This window comes from Culex quinquefasciatus, chromosome 3 (genome assembly GCF_015732765.1).
Source record: "Culex quinquefasciatus strain JHB chromosome 3, VPISU_Cqui_1.0_pri_paternal, whole genome shotgun sequence".
Lineage (NCBI taxonomy): Eukaryota > Metazoa > Arthropoda > Insecta > Diptera > Culicidae > Culex > Culex quinquefasciatus.
Genome location: NC_051863.1, coordinates 121,838,423 through 121,861,810, shown reverse-complemented (window position 1 = coordinate 121,861,810; position 23,388 = coordinate 121,838,423). Strand labels below are relative to the sequence as shown.

Below are 23,388 nucleotides of genomic sequence, written 5' to 3'. Positions count from 1 at the left end.
ATGAATTCTAACATCAACATTCATTTCAATTATGTTTGGACGCTGTAGCCAATGTTCAAACAATTAAATTAAATAAAAACATGAGTTTACCAAAACTAAGAAACATTTCGCTGAAATATTTCATAGACGTTCAATGCACCGGGAAGCAGAAATTTACGGTTCTGATTTCCTTTAATTCTAACAATGTTTTATACAAAATATCGACTGTTTTGATGTTAACAGCTTATTTGAGACCTAAAGAATGTCATTCACTTAAATTTCAGCCCATATTTGTGCGATTCATTAGCAAAATCCGGAATTCGAATCAAAAATGTCCGGGTTTCGAATCAGCTTTTATCAGTGTCCGGGATTCGAAGCACATCAAGTAATTTTTATTTTGAATTTCTGATGAAAAATGGTCCGAAAAGACATATTTTGCATGCATTCTTTTAAAATCGACTGTTTGAACTACATCCTGATGATATTTCTACATTTCCAACTTAATACATGATTTTTGCCAGCTATAATAAAAATGATATGCTACTAAGTGTCCAGATTTCGAATCATGACGTTAACTGGAAGGCAATAAATAACTATGTAAAAGGGTGCAAATCGCTTAACATTTTTAAAATTTAGTTTCTGAATATGTGTATACCAACCCCGTGTGGATTAATTGGACCGCGCACTGGACTCACAATCCAGAGATTGCTGGTTTGAATTCCACGGCGGGCGCTCTAAAAATTCTAAGTGTAAATATGGGTATCCGGCGCCGTCGCTCCGTGCCGTACTCAAACACTTATGAGCCCAGGGCGGCGAAGTCCTTGTAACGTCATGATTCGAATTCCCGGACGCTTCGAAACCCGGACAACTTATCTTGTTTTATCAATTATTTGGATATCAGTTCGCATTTTGAATGTCAAAACTGTGTTATTTGATGATTTCTAACTTCAACTTTCATTTAAAGTTTGTTTGAACGCTGTAGTTAATGTCAAAACAATTAAATAAAATAAAATTATAAGATTACCAAAAATGCGAAACATTTCACGTGAAATATTTCATAGGCGTCCGAAGCACCGGGCAGGCAAAGCAGAAATATATGGTTGTGATTTCCTTAAATTCTAGCAAATTTTTATATAAAATATCGATTGTTTTGATGTTAACAGCTTATTTGAGACCTAAAGAATGCCATTGACTCAGTCCAAATTTGTGCGATTTATTAGCAAAAACGAGTGTCCGGTATTCGAAGCAAAAGTGTCTGGATTTAGAATCAGCTTTTATCGAAGCACAACAAGTCATTTTAATTTTCAAATTCTGATGAAAAATTGTTAGAAAAGACATATTTTGCATGCATCCTCTTAAAACTGACTGTTAATTCTACATTCTGATGATATTTCTTCATTTCCAACTTATTACATGATTTTTTGTCAGCTATAACAAAAATGATATGCTACTAAGTGTCCGGATTTCGAATCATGACGTTAGTTAAAAGAAAGACATTAGTGGTTGGTACTAGCAAAAGTGGCCGACAGCTATATAGTCAACATCGTTTTTTTTCTGAATATGTAGGATTTGTTTAAAATACACAATCTAGATTTTCTCAAAAAAAGATAAAAGTCATTTTGTAAATAAAGTACTACTGCAACAAAGTTAATCAAATACGGTAATTTTCAAAAGAAAAATAAACATCAACTCTCCGTAGGCCCTGAAACAGATTTGCTCTTGGGTAATTCTCTACCAACTCACACGAAATCGGGAAAAGTTGCCCCGACCCCTCTTCGATTTGCGTGAAACTTTGTCCTAAGGGGTAACTTTTGTTCCTGATCACGAATCCGAGGTCCGTTTTTTTGATATCTCGTGACGGAGGGGCGGTACGACCCCTTCCATTTTTGAACATGCGAAAAAAGAGGTGTTTTTCAATAATTTGCAGCCTGAAACGGTGATGAGATAGAAATTTGGTGTCAAAGGGACTTTTATGTAAAATTAGACGCCCGATTTGATGGCGTACTCAGAATTCCGAAAAAACGTATTTTTCATCGAAAAAACACTAAAAAAGTTTTAAAAATTCTCCCATTTTCCGTTACTCGACTGTAAATTTTTTTGGAACATGTCATTTTATGGGAAAGTTAATGTACTTTTCGAATCTACATTGACCCAGAAGGGTAATTTTTTTCATTTAGAAGAAAAATTTTCATTTTAAAATTTCGTGTTTTTTCTAACTTTGCAGGGTTATTTTTTAGAGTGTAACAATGTTCTACAAAGTTGTAGAGCAGACAATTACAAAAATTTTGATATATAGACATAAGGGGTTTGCTGATAAACATCACGAGTTATCACGATTTTACGAAAAAAAAGTTTCACGCAAACCGAAGAGGGGTCGGGGCAACTGCTGTGTGAGTTGGCGGAGAATTACCCTCTTTAAAAATGACAAACATGTTTATTCTTTTAAAACCAAAAAAAAAAATAATTTAAAAAAATCGTTTAGAAAGAAAAAGAGTTTTCATTTAATTCTGCTGAAACAAAATATGTATGTTCTGTTAAGCATTGTCCGCATCTTAACAAATCATCAAAGCAATTAATTCTACAGGGTTAAATGCAGCATAACATCGATCTCCAGCTGGCTGCATTGGATATCATTTCAACTTTAATCTAAACTTTCATTCATCAAATCTCCCTCACGCTAAACCGTTCTCCAACTTAGACTCAGTCTCAGTCTTAACAGGGGTGGTCTGCTCTGGTGGGCACCTCTACCTGCCAGCTGGTAGCCCACAAGAGTCACGTGATGAGCGATTAAGACGATGTATTGATGATGTTTTCATCGATCAACATAAACGGTAGCCATGAGTTGGCGATTTCGCGATCTTCGCCAAGTTCTTCGTTTCCATTCCCGCTGGGGCGCGGGGTTCCGGGGAACGAGGTGCCGGGAAATAAAACGGAATTTAATCATCTTCGTCTAGATTAGATGTATTAACCCAACAATGGTTCTCTTTTCACCACTAGGTTACGCGTACGATCCGGACTGCATGTACATCAACGGTTCTGGCCGGGACTACTACGAGTTCTTGATCCAGCTGAACCGCTGCGGAACACTGGGGAAGAATGCCAACGGCGACGACAGCAGGAAGAACCCAACGGTACTAAGCGACTCTTCAACGGATTGCGCCTCAATTTCACACCCTCTTTCATAATGAAATACCTTGCGCGCACTACATTGTGTTCTTCTGAGTTAATCTTTCGATTCTTGCGCGCTTTTTTTCTAGAAAAACTTTATGTGGAACACGGTGACAGTGCAGTACAACCCATTGATCGAGGAAGAGTTTGATGAGCACTTCAAGGTGACTTGCGAGTATGGGTATGACTTTTGGAAAACCGTAACATTTCCGTTTCTCGACGTTGAGTGAGTGTGCTTTTTTTATTTAAACCCCCTATTTATTCGCTTAAACCATATTTAATCCCAAAACTGTATTATACTGGCTTCAAAAGAGTTTGCTGGCCAAAAACATATTTAATCACGATTTGGGATTTTCTCGCCTAGTTAATCGCAAAGCACTTCAAACCATCCCTAACCCTCTTTCGGCGTCGAATTGTTTCAGGGTCGCAACGGGGAATCCCGTAGTGTTTACGCTGAGTCCGCCCGAGTGCTACATGGAAATCCGAAACGGATACGGGACGAATGGGGCCCGGGTGACGGGACCGGTACGCGTCGGAGATCCCCTGACGTTGATTATCTACATGCGCAGCAAGTACGACGGGTTCGACATCGTGGTGAACGATTGTGTTGCGCATAATGGGGCCAACAAGAGGATCCAGCTGATTGATGAGTATGGGTGAGTTAGGAGTTTTTTATGTTCTTCTCGAATTGTTCAAAACAATGAAAACAAATTATCCGGCCATAGTTTTCACTGATTCCGCTTTGTTGATACATCCCCGATACTCTTCAAGAGTGTTCTCCTGAGAAACAATAACTCTTCTAACTTCAAATCAAATACTAGCTGCTGCTTAACCAGGAAAAAACAATTTCAGAGGATTCAGAACAAAATTGTAAAAACTAACTTAATCCACCTATGTGGTTGGTGCCTTCCTCACTGTTTACCAACATTTGGTGATATGATGGGTTTGGACACAAATTCCATCTATTTCTCAATCAAAAAATTACACAAATGTCACTTAAGCGGTCAAAACTTGAAAGAGAGCGTTGCCAGATCTTCAATGTTTTTGACTCATGGGAAAAACTCATTACCTACCTTCATAATTATCACTTAAGTGGTCATAACTTGAGACAGAGTTGCCAGATGTTCATTGTTTTGTACTAATTTGAAAGGTCTTTTGATTACCTAACCAACGATGGGTCGGATAATGGATGGGATACCTAACCAACGATGAGTTGGATGGTGGATCCGGACATCGTTTACATACATTTAAGTGAGATCCGGCTTCAAAAAAGATCATAATTATAACTTAAGAGGTCATAACTTGATACAGGGTTGACAGATCTTCAATGTTTTGTACTCATTTGAAAGGTCTTTTGATTACCTAACCAACGATGGGTTGGATAATGGATCCGGACATAGTTTACATACATTTAAGTGAGATCCGGCTTCAAAAATGTACATAAATATCACTTAAGTGGTCATATCTCGAGACAGGGTTGCCAGATCTTCAATGATTTAGACTCATTGGAAAGATCTTTCAATTACCTAACCAACGATGGGTCGGATGATGGATCCGGACATAGTTTACATACATTAAAGTGAGATCCGGCTTCAAAAATGTACATAAATATCACTTAAGTGGTCATATCTCGAGACAGGGTTGCCAGATCTTCAATGATTTAGACTCATTGGAAAGATCTTTCAATTACCTAACCAACGATGGGTCGGATGATGGATCCGGACATAGTTTACATACATTAAAGTGAGATCCGGCTTCAAAAAAGATCATAATTATCACTTAAGTGGTCATAACTTGATACAGGGTTGCCAGATCTTCAATGTTTTGTACTCATTTGAAAGGTCTTTTGATTACCTAACCAACGATGGGTCGGATGATGGATCCGGACATAGTTTACATACATTTAAGTGAGATCCGGCTTCAAAAATGTACATAAATATCACTTAAGTGGTCATATCTCGAGACAGGGTTGTCAAATCTTCAATGTTTTGGACTCATTGGAATGGTCTTTCGATTACCTAACCAACGATGGGTCGGATGATGGATCCGGACAGCGTTTACATACATTTAAGTGAGATCCGGCTTCAAAAATGTACATAAATATCACTTAAGTGGTCATATCTCGAGACAGGGTTGCCAGATCTTCAATGTTTTAGACTCATTGGAATGGTCTTTCGATTACCTAACCAACGATGGGTCGGATGATGGATCCGGACATAGTTTACATACATTAAAGTGAGATCCGGCTTCAAAAATGTACATAAATATCACTTAAGTGGTCATATCTCGAGACTGGGTTGCCAGATCTTCAATGTTTTTGACTCATTGGAAAGGTCTTTTAATTACCTAACCAATGATGGGTCGGATGATGGATCAGGAGATAGTTTACATACATTAAAGTGAGATCCGGCTTCAAAAAAGATCATAATTATCACTTAAGTGGTCATAACTTGATACAGGGTTGCCAGATCTTCAATATTTTGTACTCATTTGAAAGGTCTTTTGATTACCTAACCAATGATGGGTTGGATAATGGATCCGGACATAGTTTACATACATTTAAGTGAGATCCGGCTTCAAAAATGTACATAAATATCACTTAAGTGGTCATATCTCGAGACAGGGTTGCCAGATCTTCAATGTTTTGGACTCATTGGAAAGGTCTTTCGATTACCTAACCAACGATGGGTCGAATGATGGATCCGGACTTAGTTTTTATAAAGATAAGTGAGATCCGGCATCAAAATTCCAGCACCCGATTTGCAACTCTGACACTTTTTTATACGTAACTTTTGAACTACTTATCGGATTTTCAAACAATTCAATAGTGCAGTATGGGGCACCAAACTGGATCGAATGCAACTTGTTCGACTCAAATCGGTTCAGCCAGTGCCGAGAAAACTTGGCAAGAATTTTGAGTACCAAGGGGAATACGCACACACATACACACACACACAGACATTTGTTCAGTTTTCGATTCTAAGTCGATAGGTATACATGAATATAGGTCTTTGACCTGTTTTTCAAAAGTTCATTTTTAGAGCAGGATTATAGCCTTACCTCAGTGAGGAAGGCAAAACTAACTTAATCCAACAATGTCGTTGGTGCCTTCCTTATTCTTTACCAATATTTTGTCAGACAAAAGGTCATTAAAAAAAATTACATCTATAGTATCAAGCATGGATTTTGGTAACTTTTTCAGACGAGGTTGCCAGATCGTCAATATTTGGAATTCGTTAAAAAGGTCTTTCAATAACCTATCCAACGATAGGTCGGGTGATTGTTCCGGACATCGTTTTCATACAGATAAATGAGATCCGGCTTAATGAAAATACCCAAATATCACTTAAGTGGTCATAAAATAAGACAAGGTTGCCAGATTATCAATATTTTGGACTCAAGAACATAGTTCCGAGAATCGGTAAAAATTGGATAGTTGTTGCGACTTCCAGAGGTAAAAATCTGAAACAGTTGCTTTTCCCCATACATTTTGACGATTTTTCCATACAAACTTCAATGGCTTAGAGGGAGGGGTTCCCGTTGCCAGGTTGAACTCAAATTTGAAATTTAGCATAGTGATGGGTCAATCTTTGATTCCAGGGGGTAGCTCGAAGTAAGCCAGTAAAAAATGAAATTTTTGGTATTTTTTTCGAGTGTTTTCAAAAATGTTTGTTTTTACTTTTGAAAAGTATAAAAAAATCCCGATCATTTCATAACCATTGTAAAAAAAAAACTTAAATTTTAGTATTTTTTTAAATACATATTTTTGTGAACAAATTTACTATTTTCAAAAATGTTTGCTATGACTTTCGAAATGTATGAAAAAATCCCGATCATTTGATACCCATCAAATAGGAAACTTTTTTTTTGTATTTTTTTTTCGAAAATATGTAGTTTGGCGTCATCCATAAAGTACGTACGTTCTTAGGGGGGGAGGGGGGTTATCGCAGGTGTGACAAGATGTGACGAAGGGGGGAGGGGGGTTTGCGAAACTGTGACGTCACGCTACGATTTTTTATGATTGCATAATATCAATTCGAAATGTACACAATTAAATTTAATCCTCTTTTCTAAAATTGTTTGTTACTAGTATGACATTTTTATTGATTATATAGTCACTTTTTTTTATTCAGCTGGAACTTCAACATTTTACAAATTCTTGCTCGATAAAAATAAATGCTTTGAAGGCAGGTTGTTCATAACAAAACTGCTATAAATGGTTTGAACTTATTAGATTCAAAGCTGTGAAAAACAGTTGTCAAGTTTATTCAATACTTAAATGTTATACCAGGTATTCTAATTTTTAAAAGATAAAAATCTGTTTTTTTATATCGCAATGCTTATTCTAAAAAATGAATAATTCGACAACTCATTTTTCTTTTTCATATAAAAATTGACAAAAATACATAAATTATGAGAGTGAGAGAGGGGGTTAATTTTGGCAATTTTTTTTTACTTTATGGATGTCACCTTTTGTGAAAATTTCGAGTATTTCACAAAAAAAAATTATTGCTATCGAAATGTTTAAGAAATACCAACCATTTGATACCAATATTGTAAAAAACTTAATTTTAATGTATTTTTCCCAAAAATAAGTAGTTTTGTGAAATTTTTGAGTATATGTATTTAAAAATGTGTGTCATAACTTTCGAAATGCACAGCACAAACAATATTTTTTAGTAATTTTTTAGAAAAAACATTGCATTTTCAAAACACAGGAAAAAAAACTTTTTTTTTGTAAAAAAAAATCATGAAATTGTAATTGCAATGCTCTGTGCTTCAGTTAAGGACCGGATCGTGCATTACCGAGGAAGCTGAACAAATCATAACCGGGGCAGTGCAAAACCGGGGCATAAATGTATGCATTTTATTGTTTAAAAATCTGACAACCCTGTCATAGCTGTCATGCATAGTGAAAATGATTTGTGAACAGTTTCGTATGGTTTTTGATCATTTTTAACAGTAATATTCAAATTGCCTCATTGCACTTTGAATTTGTGAAAATTAAATCAACGTTTAATTTGAAATGTGATTCAGCTATACAGGTGCTTCGGCTATACTTTTGATGAGAGAAAGTTAAACTATTTATCGATTATAATCTTTATCGCCAAATCATTTAAAAAAGATATTTTTGCAATTACGCCTTAAAACGACTCTCTGGCTGTCGATCTTCTCGATATCTATCGATGAATTCTTCAGTCCCTTCAAACTGCATACTTCGATTGGCTTTATTCCTCGATATTTTCTCTTGCTTGAAAGATCTCTTCCTCGACGGTCCCTTGGATTCTGTTTGTTTTAAAAATCTCTCCCGGTTGTCAATAATTTTACTTTCTCATGGCTTGCATTGATATTTTTCTTGGTGAAACGAAGCTTTGAAGGGTGTTTGACATTAGTTTGTTTTTGTTTGCTGGACGTTGCCATGATTCTCTCCCATAGCTGGGTATTAAGAAAAACATATTTTCAATCGAGTCTTCATTTTGCATCGTTCTGTAAACTGATGATTCTCATCCTCGACGGTCCTTTGGATATTGACAACCAGAAAGTCGACTGTATTTGCCTTATCTGTCATTCTGGAACGACGAAACGGCCTACTTTTCTCTTTAAAAAAACTAAATCGAAATGTAATTGTTTTCGATTAAAGGGCTGACAAGTTCCACTTTCCAGCACTGAACATTTGGAATTTTTAGCACTTGTATCGAATAGTAATACTTACCAATATTGTATTGATTTAACCTTCTACCGCCCAAATTTTTTTTTCGAAAATATTTCTTTTTCCCGTGTTTAGGAGGTCATTTTGAACAACTTTTGTTCCACGAAAACTTTACTTCTCTTGTTTTATGTTTTTCTTGTTTCATTTTTAATTTTTTAATTTACATTTATCTTGTTTAGTTTATGTTTGTTTTTGGTAGTATTTGGCCTATTCTAGCACCTCCTATCATTACATTTTGCCTATCTAATTTTTTCATGTTTTTATAGCCACTTTTTAATTTTTTTGCTTGTTTTTCACATTTTCTGCTATAAAATGTCACCATTATCATTTAAATTGTAAATAAATGCGTAGAGGCATAGTCTGGGAGGCATAGTCTGGGACACTACAAAAAATACTGCATACTTCTTTTTACTTAAAATATAGAAAATGTTAGTAAAAATACAGCCAAAGTTGACACCTAAATGACATTTTTGAAAACATTGGCAAAGTCACATAAAACAAGTAAAACTTCCAACCCATAAATTTTCTAAAATTTTAAGAGTTCTTCTTTCCAAGGCTTTTTAAAGATCAAAAATTGGTTGAAAAATTGATTTTTGGCGATTTTTCAAATCGAAGCCCGTCTAAAGGCGGGGTTGGGTTGTAGAGGGTATAACGGTGAGTTGGCTAAACACATGAACAAATGGCTAAATATTCAATTTGGAGGGTGTTTTTAGGAACTGCAAAAAAATTGTATGCAACTCGTTGCAAAACTTGTTCTTTTCAGCACTCGTCATATTTTCCCAACCCGGTGATTCTTAAAAAATCTTCTTTCTGCAACATGTTTCATTTTTTTCATTTTCAAATAAGAACGTACATTTGAAAAACATAAAATCTAAAATATTGCACATTAACTGTACAAATTATTTTATAACCCTTTCTTCTCAACAATCCCCCACAGTTGCCCGGTGGACGACAAGCTGATTTCGCGCTTCCGTGGTAGCTGGTCCGACGGCGGTCTGTACGAAACGCAGGTCTACGCGTACATGAAAACCTTCCGCTTTACCGGCTCACCTGCGCTGTACATCGAGTGCGACGTCCGGATGTGCCACGGCCGGTGTCCGGTGAGTTCTTTCTCTTTACTTTCTCTAGAGACATTTATGTCTAAAGGAATGTTATTTTACAGAGTCAACCCTGCCACTGGAGGAACCTAAAGGGAATTACCAAGCGAGAAACGCCACAGGAAAACAACTCAACTCTTTCGGACAACATCAGCTTGTTCCAGGCACTACGAGTTCTGCAGGAAGAAGATGACGAAGCCAAGCAAAACAAGGAAGCCTCCACCTCAACTAGTAACTTAGAAGTTTTTTAAGCCGACATATATTCAAGATCTAATCGTAACTTCTTTCCAGAACCCCAAGACATGTCGGAAACTTGCGTCAAGACGTCGATTTTGTCGGCCATGTTGGCCACGTGCTGCGTCGTACTCTGTGTCCTGTCCGGATCGCTGCTGGCCGCATGTGCCAAGCTGAGGTATCGCAAAAAGGACGAAGCATTCTTCAACACGTACGTCGGGCACAAAGCTCAGCTGGACTAGAGAGTTTAGATTTCGTCCACCCACGTGATCAACCCCAAACTACGCTTTCCAAACCCAAGAACATTTTCATTTTCAAACAGCGACAAAACTGCATACGAAATCATTTTTAAAGTATTACAATAGAACTGAACCATCCCTCCATCTCTCAGAGCAAATCATGCCCACAGAATCGACTGCTTTTGCGTTGATTACACATCCTAGGCTAAGTTTAGAACGGCAGTAAGCGCAAACACACAAATAGTTAACATGTAAGCAAGTGAGTAGAAGACGGTCAAGTGACTGAGGCCCGAGTCCTTACTTTCTTGGCGGCGTCTTTTCAACGAATGGTCTGAATTGGAAATTTTCAAAGATTTTCGCTAGAGTTTAGAGAGCAGTATGAATGTAAGCGTATTTTTAAGAATGAACGGACAATTCCTGTTTTGAACTGCTTTGTGCCCACAAAAGTGACTTTTTAAGACAGGAATTGTTAGCACAATTCGCTTAAACTGTAAGATCAGTGTAAATACTTAAGCTATTTGGAACGAATTCGGATTGACAAAGTCTAACAAAACGATTTTGGGTGCTATATTTTAACACACATTTAATGTTAAATTCTAAATTTTACAGTTATTAAAGTGCACTCCTCCGCTAGAAGTTATATTAAGTACGTTCTAAGCTGCTTCAAAGCGGAACGATTTCATTACATGACTTAGACTTAAGCCCTAGCATTATAAGTGTTATCTTTAAGTGTAAATATACTGCAATAAATACAAACTTCAAACAACACCTGTAATCCAATTTCGAGTGCTAATAAAGATGAGTCCCGAATCAATACAGAAATAACGTTTCCGGTTCATTACTCTGACGTCCCTTGCTAAACGATCCAAACGATGAAATCCCCATTCCCTTTTTCTTACCCTTTGCACTCATCCGATCTCTCATGATCACTTTCTTCCGGTCAAAATACCCCACCGGATAGCGACCCGGTTGAAAGCCTTGTCCAATCCGCGATCGCCCCCTCACATCCAATACATTTCCTCGAGCTTCCCGCCGTTTCTGATCCTGCTTGTAGAACGTGACCGGTTTGACGAAAAAGTAGTACAGCAGTTCCACCACGCTCAGCACCGAGCCGCCCATGCACAGGCCAAAGATGCCCCCGAATGCGGCCAACAGCACGTCCCAGGTCATGAACGCATCGCGCCGATACTTGACGCAGTACAGGTCCTTGAAGTGCACGTGCAGGGTGGCGAAGCTGGACACGTTGCGACCGCCACTGGCGAAAGAAGAGTGTTGGTTATAAAAATATTGGCAAATTTCTGCGATCTTCGTTTATGACCAAAGAGGCCATATTTATAAATATTTTGCACCATCAGTTCGTCAATACAATTATTCACATTATTTTGGCTACGACATTCAAAAATTGCTGTCCAAACGTTCGAAAATCGATAACGTCATGATTCGAATTCTCGGACGATTGGAAACCCGTTGCGTTTGATTCGTTTAAGTCCAAGGAATGTTCTTACGACAAAAAGTGTCAACTTTGGGCACTCTGGAACCAATTCCGGAAAATCTGCAGATTGTATGGGAAAAGTTGCTAAAAAAAATTAAATCTCAGGAGGCTGAATAAGCAAACAAGCTAAAAACGTCAACAAACGAAAAAGGCAGAACGAAGTTTGTCGGGTAAGGCTTGTTTGAATATAAGTTCGCATAATTATTGTCAAAACTGTGTTATTTGATGAATTCTAACATCAACTTTCATTTCAAATATGTGTGGACGCTGTAGCCAATGCTTAAACAATAACATTAAATAAAAACTTGAGTTTACCAAAATTGTGAAACATTTCGTTGAAATATTTCATAGGCGTTCGAAGCACTGGGAAGGAAAAGCAAAAATGTATGGTTCTGATTTCCTTTAATTCTATCAATTTTTTATACAAAATATCGATTGATTTGATGTTAACAGCTTTTGCGATTCATACACAAAATCAAATGTCCGGAATTCGAATCAGCTTTTAGGCGTCATCCATAAAGTACGTACGCTCTTAGGAGGGATGGGGGGGGGGGGTCTTCTTATTTTTATGAGGTATAAATTTGTTTTTTATGTCGCTATGATAATTCTTATAAAAAAAATAATTTAGTGTATTTTATTATTTATGTCATATGAAAATTGACAAAAATACCAAAATTATAAGAGTTTAAAGAAATAAAACTAAAATAAATACTATAAAAAATCCCATCGAAAACAAAGGAGAGGGGTCTGGCAAAATATGGTATACTTTTTGAGGGGAGGGGGAGGGGCTGACCTTGCGTGACAAAGTGTGACATAGGGGGGATCGATTTTCATTTGGGTCCAAAATAGCTTAAATCGGTTAAAACGACAAAGAACTATGATTCTTAAAAAAAATGTTTTGAAAATCCAGGGTGTCAATTAAAAACAAACTTTGTTGCATGAATTTGTAGGGCTTCGGCGTCTTCGGCAAAGTAGAAGTAAAAAAAATATAATTATTTATTTCATAATAATCGATCACTAAGCCCTTCAAATTACCGATTATTAAATTGGATTCCACGTAAAAGTTATAAATAAATTTATTCAAAAAACCGTCAAATGTAAATTGAGATATCTCAAAACAGACACCGATAGACACGTCACCCTGTATGTCAATAACTTCAAAAGATAGCCCTTATCAAGTACAACAACCCTTCCGAAAACTAGGACGTCAAATAAAGGAGTTATCATTTTATTCCACTTTATTTTACCATTTCGGACACTGTGCAGTGTAACTAACATTTTTCTTTTCATCAATACAAACTGTTCTCAAGTAACTTTTTTTTTATTATTTGGATATGATTTTTGTATGGACGAGCTGATGATGCAAAATGCTAAATGAAAAAAAAACTAAAAATTTAAGTTCAAAAAATCATTTATTTTTGGGAAAATGGAGAACCGAAATCGAGTGGTAGAAATGATAATTATATCATAAAAAACTAACTTAATCCACCTATGTGGATGGTGCCTTCCTCACTCTTTTCCAACAATGGGTGGTATGTGATATGATGCTTTTGGACACAAATTTCGTCTGATTTCGTTAAGTTCCGGATTACAAAAAACACACATATCACTCAAGGGCTCATAAGTGGCATCTTAAGTGGTCATAGCATGAGACAGGGTTGCTAGATCTTCAATGTTTTAGACACGTTGGAAAGGTCTTTCGATTACCTTACCAACGATGGGTCGGATGATGGATCCGGACATTGTTTAAATACATTTAAGTGAGATCCGGCTACAAAAAATACATAATTATCACTTAAGTGGTTATAACTCGAGACAGGGTTGCCAGATCATCAATGTTTTGGACTCGTTGGAAAGGTCTTTCAATTACCTAACTAACGATGTATAACATGATGTTTGTTTGGTTCAGTTTACTGCCATTTATTCAACTTCCGAAAATATGCGAAAAAAACACATTTTTATACATAACTTTTGAACTACTTATCGAAACTTCAAACAATTCAATAGCACCATATGGGACCCTAAACTAAGTCGAATACGACTGGTTTGGTCAAAATCGGTTCAGCCAGTGCTGAGAAAACTGCTTGACATTATTGGTCACATACACACAGACATTTGTTCAGTTTTCGATTCTGAGTCGATATGTATACATCAAGGTGGGTTTTCGAGCTTTAAATAAAAAGTTCAATTTTAGAGCAGTACAGTCATCCCTCATATTCGGAACAGTTTACAGATCTGCCAATGTTCAACAAATCAGAGAAAATCGATAAATGAACATAATGATTTGCTTTTTCCTTCATGTGAAAGCTTTTCTTGCGATCTTTCGATTGATGTATAGACTTGCTGTACATTTTTACGTATTATATCAAGTTTTTAAAGAAAAATATTGACCCTTTAAATCCACAAATTCGGAACACTTTTTTCTTACGATGTAAACAAACTTTTTTTTTCTCTCCAGGAATACATATTTTTTACAAAAAAATTACTTCACCCTCGGAAACCAATGAAACTCATGCTTAGTGATGTTTTAAACATGGTCTGATATTTTTATTGGTGAAAATATCACTTAAATTTAGGTGTTCCACAATTGTGGGAGGCACAATAACATCCCACAATTATGAAACAGTCAATTTGGAGGCAGTGGTTTGCTGCTCTAGATAAAATAGTCTTGAAATGAGGTTTTTTGCTCAAAAAGTTTTTACTAGTGAAATAGCAAGAGAATGTCCAAATAAATGTCCTAAAAATAGCAGGGACGACAGAAAAGTTGCATTTTGCATCCTATTGACAAATTACCACAAAAGTGTTCCGAATTTGTGGGTGTTCCGAATATGTGGGATGACTGTATTATAGCCTTACCTCAGTGAGGAAGGCAAAATACATTGCCAGAAAAAAGCAAAAACCGCTTAAATAGAAATGTTCCCTTGTTCAGCATTCAAATTTACTCGAATAGGGCAACTCGAAAAGTCGATGGAAAGTATAAACGCAGGCGATTTCCATGCACAGTCTCAAGCTGCAGTGATAGGATTGGCTATAGAAGAATGAAAATATCTGGACAACACGAAATAATGACGGACAACCATTTTGACGGTTTGATTTTTTTGAAGCTGGATTAAACCTTTTCACAAAACTCGAAGTGTTAATCAATAGCTGGCCGCTCCAGCCTCCCTTCAATATCAATTGTTCCAGTTTGCAAAATGTTTATTGACCCTTTTCAAATGTGGCTCCAGATGTAATCTGAGTTTTCCTCTTTCATTTCAATGCAAATATTCCCAATATTTTAGCTTCTGCATATTGGCCACCCTTTTGGATGGCACATTCCGAAATCATTAATGAGTCTGAATGATAAAGCTGAACACGGTAAATATTTGGATCGAACCTAATTACAAAATTGAGGGGAACACGTTAATTGCTCAGAGAATAAAAAATATAGTTTGTTCACAAAAAAAAATGAAATTGATTAAATAACCATCACTGTAAACAAAAATTGTTAAGTCTGAAACTTACAAATATGATGAAGCAGCAAATGGCCCAGCTTTTCTCCTACTAGAAATACTTTGAACCTGATAGTTCTGAAAGAGAATATCGAGCACTTTCGAAACATGAAATTATCGTTGATCTTAATTATAGTTACCAAAAACGAACATGATGGCATACAGTCACAATCCATGCCAAGATCAAACCTCAAGTGTTCGCCAGAAATTCCCCGAGGTGGCTTCAAGCTGTAAAAGTCTTCTGCAATAGAATTAAAAAATAAGAAAATAATGAATAAAACTGGTAAGAAAATATTAAATTTACTTCTAAAATGTCTCAAACAGTTGACGTTGGCCAAAGTACATAATTTGACTCCTTCTGTTTCTGAAATATCTAAAAATAAAATGTATCATTAAAAAAAAAGATATAAAATTCGAACTGAACTCACTGAAATCCGCATAGAAAAATGGCACACAGTTACACAGCTTCACGATGGTCCTCAGCCGGCACTCGGACATGCACAGATTCGAGCTGAACGGACTACCCGACTGGACAGTTCCCTCGCCCTCCATGAAGCACTGTCGCTTCTTCAACGGAACCCGCCTCAGCGAATCGCTACTATCGATCGGCATTGGCGTTACGCAAAAGTCCACGTCCCAGCCCGGCTGCAGCGTGTCCTCAAAATCGGAATCCGCGGGAAAATCGTTCGGACTGTGCAGGAAAACCTCCGCTCCGAAAAAGGACTTGGTCGGGGCCATGTAATTCTGCGGTTCGATGTCCACCGTAACGGACAACCCCACGTGCTTTCCGGCCCCAGAAAGCCGGATGTCGGTGGAGCCTCGCGTCGACAGCTGGGTGGCCTTGTTGCCCACGAGCATGGCTGGGACCACGTTGAACGAGCAGCAGAAGCCCACGTGGGTTTTCGTGACGTGAAAGTACTTGTCGCACGGAACTTCCTGTCCGAGCCAGTAACAGTAGCGGATTAGCGAAGGGCACGGCTGGTTGAGGTCCAGCAGCATTGTTTGCGGATTGTAGCCCAGCTTACCGAGAAGTCTTTCATGTTCCGTGTACGTGGCGTTAATTGCATCGAAATTAACCAAACTGGCCATTGCCACCAGCAAGTTGACCGCTTGACTGTGTGTTAGACCGAGCGATTCCCTGTGGGAAGAAAATTTGATTTTTAATCACCCGTGAAAGTTTTATGAAGATATATCATGATTAAAGTGAATAACAGACGATTTATGTTTGAATTTTTGTCATGCGCAAAGCAAACTTCAAAACTTTATTTAAAAAAAATTAAAATAGTAGTTTATGCAACAAGTTGCAAAGTTCAACTTTTCAGCACCCATTTCAGTGCTGAAAAGTAGAACTTTTCAGCATTTATTTTGAAAAGTGTTGCTATTCGATTCTGTTATTTTTGGTACAGAAAAGTAGGCTATTTCGTCGTTCAAGAATGACAGGAAAAGTAAGTAGTTTCACGGCGGAATTGCAAAAAAAAAAAACTTTTGCAATTCCGTCGTAAAACTACTTACTTTTTTTCTAGAACGACAAAAAAGCCTACTTTTCTGTACCAAAAATAACAGAATCGAATAGTAACCCTTTACAAAACAAATGCTAAAAAGTTCTACCTTTCAGCACTGAAATGGATGCTAAAAATTTGAACTTGGTTATACTTATACTTTTTAACATTTATTTTATACTTTTTAACATTTATTTTTACTTTTTAACATTTTTGTGATTTAAACGATTCATTAACTCAATGCATGGACGGACATTTAAAAAAAAACTTCATCATCCCGATACGAGAATCTAACTCACGACCTCTGGATTGGAAATCCAGTACCACGCTAGTCGAAACTCATCCCCTACCGGTCAGTATTCCCAGTGAGTAGAATTACTCTTTTAAGAGATCTGAATTTGCCGAGCCAGACAGGAATCGAACCCATCACCTTCCGCTTGCAAGGCGAAACCCGTAACCTTACGGCCACGGTAGCTCGGCATCGGTAAGTCCTATAATTCTGTCCAAAGGGTGTTTTTCGGAATTTAAAAATACGTTGTATGGAACTCGTTGCAAAACTTGATTTTTTCATCACTCGTCGTATTTATCCAACTCGGTGAACCTCGTTGGATAAACGTACGACTCGTGCTGAAAAATTCCTCTTTTTGCCATTTGTTGCATAATAGTAGTTTATGCAACAAGTTGCAAAAAGAGGATCAGCACGAGTCGTACATTTATCCAACGAGGTTCACCGAGTTGGATAAATACGAAGAGTACTGAAAAAAACAAGTTTTGCAACGAGTTCCATACAACATTTTTTGCAATCCCAAAAAACACACACTGAGTGAAATTTTATGTCAAATTTTCATGTAATTTGTCAATTAAACGATTTATTAATCAAAAAAATGTTGAAAAGTGTTACTTTTCGAAACAAGTGCTGAAAAGTTCAACTTTACAGCACTGATTTGAGTGCTGAAAAGTAAAATTTTTCAGCATTTATTTTGAAAAGTGTTGCTATTCGATTCTGTTATTTTTGGTACAGAAAAGTAGGCTTTTTCGTCGTTCAAGAATGACAGGAAAAGTAAGTAGTTTCACGAAGGAATTGCAAAAACTTCCATTTAACGTCATGATTTGAAATCCGGACACTTAGTAGCATATCATTTTTGTTATAGCTGGCAAAAAATCATGTTATAAGTTAGAAATGTAAAAATATCATCAGTTTGTAGTATAAACAGTCAATTTAAAGAGAATGCATGCAAAATATGTCTTTTCTAACAATTTTTCCTCAGAATTTCTAAATTGAAATGACTTGTTGTGCTTCGAATCCCGGACACTGTTAAAAGCTGATTCGAAATCCGGACACTTTTGATTCGAATTCCGGACACTCGATTTTACTTAAGGATCGCACAAATTTGGGCCGAAATGTTAATGAATGTCATTCTATAGGTCTCAAATAAGATGTTAACATCAAAACAATCGATATTTTGTATAAAAAATTGCCAGAATTTAAGAAAATCAGAACCAAAAATGTCTGCTTTGCCTTCCCGGTGCTTCGAATGCCTATGAAATATTTCAGCAGAAATGTTTCACAGTTTTGGTAATCACATGATTTAATTTAATTTAATTGTTTTAGCATTGGCCACAGCGTCCAAACATATTTGAAATGAAAGTTGATGTTAGAATTCATCAAATAACACAGTTTAGTCAATAATTATGCGAACTTATATCCACATAATTGATAAAACAAGATGAAGTGTCCGGGTTTCGAAGCGTCCGGGAATTCGAATCATGACGTTATTGTCTTTTTTTAATTAACTTATTGAAAATCAGCCACAGGGGGCCGGATTAACGAGTCTGCGCTAATTTTTTTAGCCAATATGACCAAAACAATGTTGTGATGGTACTCATTTTTCGCTAAACTGCTAATCTCAAATAGCTATATCTCGGTTTCGTTTTGAAAATTGTTGAAAATGTATATTTTTATGCATCGAAAACGAGTTAAAAAAGTTCAAAGGCGTGTACTTAAAAAATTTTGACCTCTTTTTGCCTTCCTCACCTTACTGAGGAAAGGCTATAAAATCACTTGAAAAATGAACTTATTTATTTGACCTCGTAGACCCACCTTCACGTATACATATCGACTCAGAATCATATCTGTCATGATCCGTCTTGGGGTCCCATAGGTCTCTATTTAAAATCAGCAAGTTTAGTTAAGTACTTGAAAAGTTATGCTAAAAAACGATTTTGGCGTATGTCCGGAAGATTGTAAAAAGGGTGGTTTTGCAAGAAAACCTACCATGATATACATTTTCAGAAAAGTTTTGAAAAGACCTTTCCCACGAGCCCAAAACATCGAAGATCTGACAATCCTATCAAAAGTTATCAGCACCTAAGTGTTATTTATAAACTTTTTGGAGGCCGGATCTCAGATATTACGATAAAAATGATGTCCGGGTCCCTAATGCGACCCGTCGTTAGTTAGATAATTGAAATACCTTTCAAATGAGCCTAAAACATCGAAGATTTGACAACCATATCAAAAGTTATTAGCACTTAAGTGTTATTTATACACTTTTTGGAGGCCGGATTTCAGATATTGTGATAGAAATATTGTCTGAATCTTCCATGCGAATAGGTTTTTATCAGACCTTGCCGATGAGCCATAAATATTAAAGGTCTGCGAACCCTATCAAAAGAAATGAGTAATAAAATTGATTTGTTAAACATGTTATGGGATAATGTTGCTATTTTTACTGAATGTATTGACTTTATGAATGTGAAGAGGGCACAAATCACCTAAAGGTGGATTAAGTAACGTTTTTTAAGAACACCATATTCAAGTATATTCTTAATTTTGGTCAAACCAAATGAAAGGATATTGTAGCCCAACTCATTCCCTATGGAATGTCGAAAGAAATCTGAAGAAATATTAGTTTTGGTATCAATTAGAGCGTCCAATTTCCCGGGGTTTTACATTTCCCGGAAAACGGGAAATTTTCAGCCAATTTCCCAGGAAATCCCAAAACTTTTTTTCGTAAAATCGCGATAACTCGTGATGTTTATAAGCAAAACCCATATGTCTACATATCAAATTTTTTGTAATTGTCTGCTCTACAACTTTGTAGAACATTGTTACACTCTAAAAAATAACCCTGCAAAGTTAGAAAAACACGAAATTTTAAAATGAAAAATTTTGTTCTAAATGAAAAAATGACCCTTCTGGGTCAATGTAGATTCGAAAAGTACATTAAATTTCCCATAAAATAACATGTTCCAAAAATTTTTACAGTCGAGTAACGGAAAATGGGAGAATTTTTAAAACTTTTTTAGTGTTTTTTTCGATGAAAAATACGTTTTTTAGGAATTCTGAGTACGCCATCAAATCGGGCGTCTAATTTTACATAAAAGTCCCTTTGACACCAAATTTCTATCTCATCACCGTTTCAGGCTGCAAATTATTGAAAAACACCTCTTTTTTCGCATGTTCAAAAATGGAAGGGGTCGTACCGCCCCTCCGTCACGAGATATCAAAAAACGGACCTCGGTTTCGTGATCAGGGACAAAAGTTACCCCTTAGGACAAAGTTTCACGCAAATCGAAGAGGGGTCGGGGCAACTTTTCCCGATTTCGTGTGAGTTGGTAGAGAATTACCCTTATGCAATATGATTTAAATCATACGATAAATTAACATTATTCCACAAAAAGTCTTCTATCTTTCACATTTAACCCTCTAACACCTGTAGTTCACAAGTGCTCCATAATTCTTTTACTATAAATTGTAATTTCTATAGTACTAGGTATTCAACCAATTGAATTAATTCTTTTTGCACAAATTCGATTTTCATTTCCTTTGATCATGGTAAACAGAAACGTAAAAAAATCTCAATTTTAATTTGGAGGTAAGGAGTTAATATTATTTTGATGAAATAACATCAATCTGTTAAAGGCTTACCTGATTGTAATAATGTAATACTCATTAAGCAATATCTATTCCCAATTGCTCCAAAAATTAATATTTTCAGAAATAATTCTGATATCATAATTTTGATAATCTAATTAATTATATATAAACCAAACAATACATTTAATTGAGCAAAATCATGTTGAGTTTGTTAATTTATTATTTTTTCAGAGCATTTTCAAATAATAGTTCCAAAAATTTAAGAAAATGTATACTTCCGCTTCAATTTCGGGAATTCCCGGGAAATTTACAAATTTCTCGGGAAATTTACAAATTTCTCGGGAAATCCCGGGACGGGAAATTGGACGCTCTAGTATCTATGGCAGCCTGCGAGCGAAAAAGTATTGTTTGTCCATGATTTACCATTACACCCCAGATTCAATCATTTATGAATAACTTTTCAAGGGAGCGTCCATAACCAAAGCCACTATTATGGCAGACGTATATCCAGTAGATACACCTTTCCCTCAAATATGAGTCTGGTTGGGTGAAACTACGACTTGTGAGAGCCATTTTATCATTCTTCCCCGTGTCTCATTGATGAATACTCTACCCTACTCGTGAAATATAGAGAATACATTGAGATATTTTCTATGTTTGTCTCATAGATCATGACTCAGAAACAGGGAAAAAATGCGATCCATATTTTCATTAGCATAACACAAAATAAACACAATTTTCAACAATAAAAATAGATTAATTCATCGCAGAATAATCTTGAAAATGAGTCTATAATCGACCTTCTTCAACTACTAAGATAACACAGATTAAAAAAAGACGTTCTTCACAAAATACACAAACACGCGATAGATGAAAAAAAAACTTTAGTTCTTAAAAAACAATATTCATAGAAGACAATTATAAATGAAGCGCATGAACACAAACCTTGTACCATCAACTGGGGCGAATCGGGACACATGGGGTGAATTAGGACAGCAGTGTTGGAGTACAATATTTTGATTTTTCTGATTGGTTTCGACTAGAATAGACTCAGGCCATCAAAATGTGTACATCTGTTTCCAAATTTAAAAGCTTTAAGTGTTCTGAAAACTGCTGTCCCTATTCAGACTGTAGTCCCGATTCGCCCCAGATGACGGTATTTAAAAGAAAATTGAAAATTTACAATCCAAAAAGAATTATTTATCCCATAACTCACTTCATCGGGCAATTTAAAAAAAAATCTACACAAAACCAAACTCACAACTGCCGCGTCAAGTTCCTCGTCCGGCTCCGGTCAATTTTGTTGATATTGCAGATCGTTACCGCCGGAAACGGGATGTTCCAGATCGGATAGGTGGTCGTTTCGATGGTGGTTATCGTCGGCGTACTCCCAAAGCGCACCCAGGACAGCTTCATCATGACCATGGTGAACACAATCCCGAGCAGTGAAATGATGGCCCACGTCACTTGGGCTAACCGTTGGTGGCCGGAATTTTCGTAAAATCCAGTTCCAACGACGTATTTCAGCCCGTGGAGGGAGGTATTTTCGCAAAACACTCGACAGGTTTTCCTGAACGTGAACAGCAAGGACCGCACCGAGGCCAGTGGGACCATCAGCAGACGAACACTTGGCGGAGAGAACATGGTCGGTGAGTTATGGAAAGTGAACTGAAGTGCAACTCGGGAAAGGATAGTTGAAAAGGATACAGAAGGGAATGTTTTTATATTGCTCTTAATTGATCATAAATTATTCTAGTGCGTCATAGTAATAGAACGATAAATTGCACCTGTTGCGATTCCTTCTTTGAAGGAAACAAATTGCCTTGAATAATAGGGAGTGACATATTCAACGACTTTGTCAAGCAACAAGAAACGAACCTTCAAATTTTACCTTTAAAAAAACTCCAGGTTATCTTCAACGTTTTTCAAACTACGTAAACACAGTTTTTGCAAAAACCCTTGTTCTTTCAACTTTGCCCAGAAGTACTGGTTCTTATTGCTCATTTGTTTGCTTCATATTCGCTTTAAACATTGTTTTTTTTTTCGTTGAACTGCACCAGCTGCTTTTGCTCTCAAGCAAAAAAAAGGAATCATTTTTCCACCAACACATGCAAACCTTTCTTCAACGGCTCAAGCAAAGGAAAGAAATCGGCACAGAACAAGCGAAATTATTAAGTGTGGGCCCTGCCAGCAGCAACATAAACCCATATCAATGAATTAAAAGCCAACGCCGCCGCCGCAACATCATCACAACGATTACACTGGTCAACAAGGTTTTTTTGTGCAAAAAGTTTAATCCATATCATTAACACAAATTTTTAAAAGCTGACATGATTGAAAAAAAGCATAAGCACACCCAAAGGAAACATATATCTCAAAATCTGCAACATTGGATTTGCTGCAGGAAATGTCATATTTTATAACATTTTTTGCAGTAAGCCCGTAGATCATTTTTGCCCGCGTGTAAAAATTTCAGCGATCTGCAGTTCTTACCAACACATATAAAGCTGGCCCGTCCCCGAGCAACACTCCAAAGAGAAGCATATCTTGGTGCTCTTTCACTTACTTTTCATCAAGCGTCCATGGCGCGGTGGTAGCG

General features: G+C 36.6%; 2 protein-coding genes across 3 annotated transcripts in view; one reads left to right on the top strand and one right to left on the bottom strand.

Moving 5' to 3' along the window:
* The window catches only part of LOC6037155, an 81,191-nt gene extending 69,942 nt beyond the window's left edge, over positions 1-11,249 (top strand). For both annotated transcript variants that reach the window (XM_038264377.1, XM_038264376.1), the window contains 6 exons: positions 2,977-3,110; positions 3,237-3,373; positions 3,570-3,803; positions 9,795-9,957; positions 10,020-10,185; positions 10,246-11,249. In XM_038264377.1, coding sequence (XP_038120305.1) covers positions 2,977-3,110; positions 3,237-3,373; positions 3,570-3,803; positions 9,795-9,957; positions 10,020-10,185; positions 10,246-10,430 — 1,019 coding nt within the window. In that variant the 3' untranslated portion in view covers positions 10,431-11,249. The remainder of the gene's footprint in view (positions 1-2,976; positions 3,111-3,236; positions 3,374-3,569; positions 3,804-9,794; positions 9,958-10,019; positions 10,186-10,245) is intronic.
* Positions 10,983-22,457, bottom strand: LOC6037151 (sodium channel protein Nach). The gene is made up of 6 exons (XM_038264375.1): positions 22,051-22,457; positions 15,839-16,548; positions 15,715-15,783; positions 15,551-15,651; positions 15,424-15,488; positions 10,983-11,682 (listed from the first exon to the last, which is right to left on the bottom strand). Exons 1-6 carry the CDS (start codon positions 22,431-22,433, stop codon positions 11,238-11,240), a joined length of 1,773 nt encoding a protein of 590 aa, XP_038120303.1. The 5' UTR covers positions 22,434-22,457; the 3' UTR covers positions 10,983-11,237.
* Between the last annotated feature and the right edge of the window lie 931 nt (positions 22,458-23,388).

Coding starts and splice junctions, on each gene's coding strand:
- LOC6037151 (XM_038264375.1), bottom strand. CDS start 22,433: ATGTTCTCTCCGCCAAGTGTTCGTCTGCTGATGGTCCCACTGGCCTCG. Junction 15,784..15,838: donor ATTTTTCTATGCGGATTTCA/GTGAGTTCAGTT, acceptor TTTTATTTTTAG/ATATTTCAGAAACAGAAGGA. Junction 15,652..15,714: donor CTGTTTGAGACATTTTAGAA/GTAAATTTAATA, acceptor ATTCTATTGCAG/AAGACTTTTACAGCTTGAAG.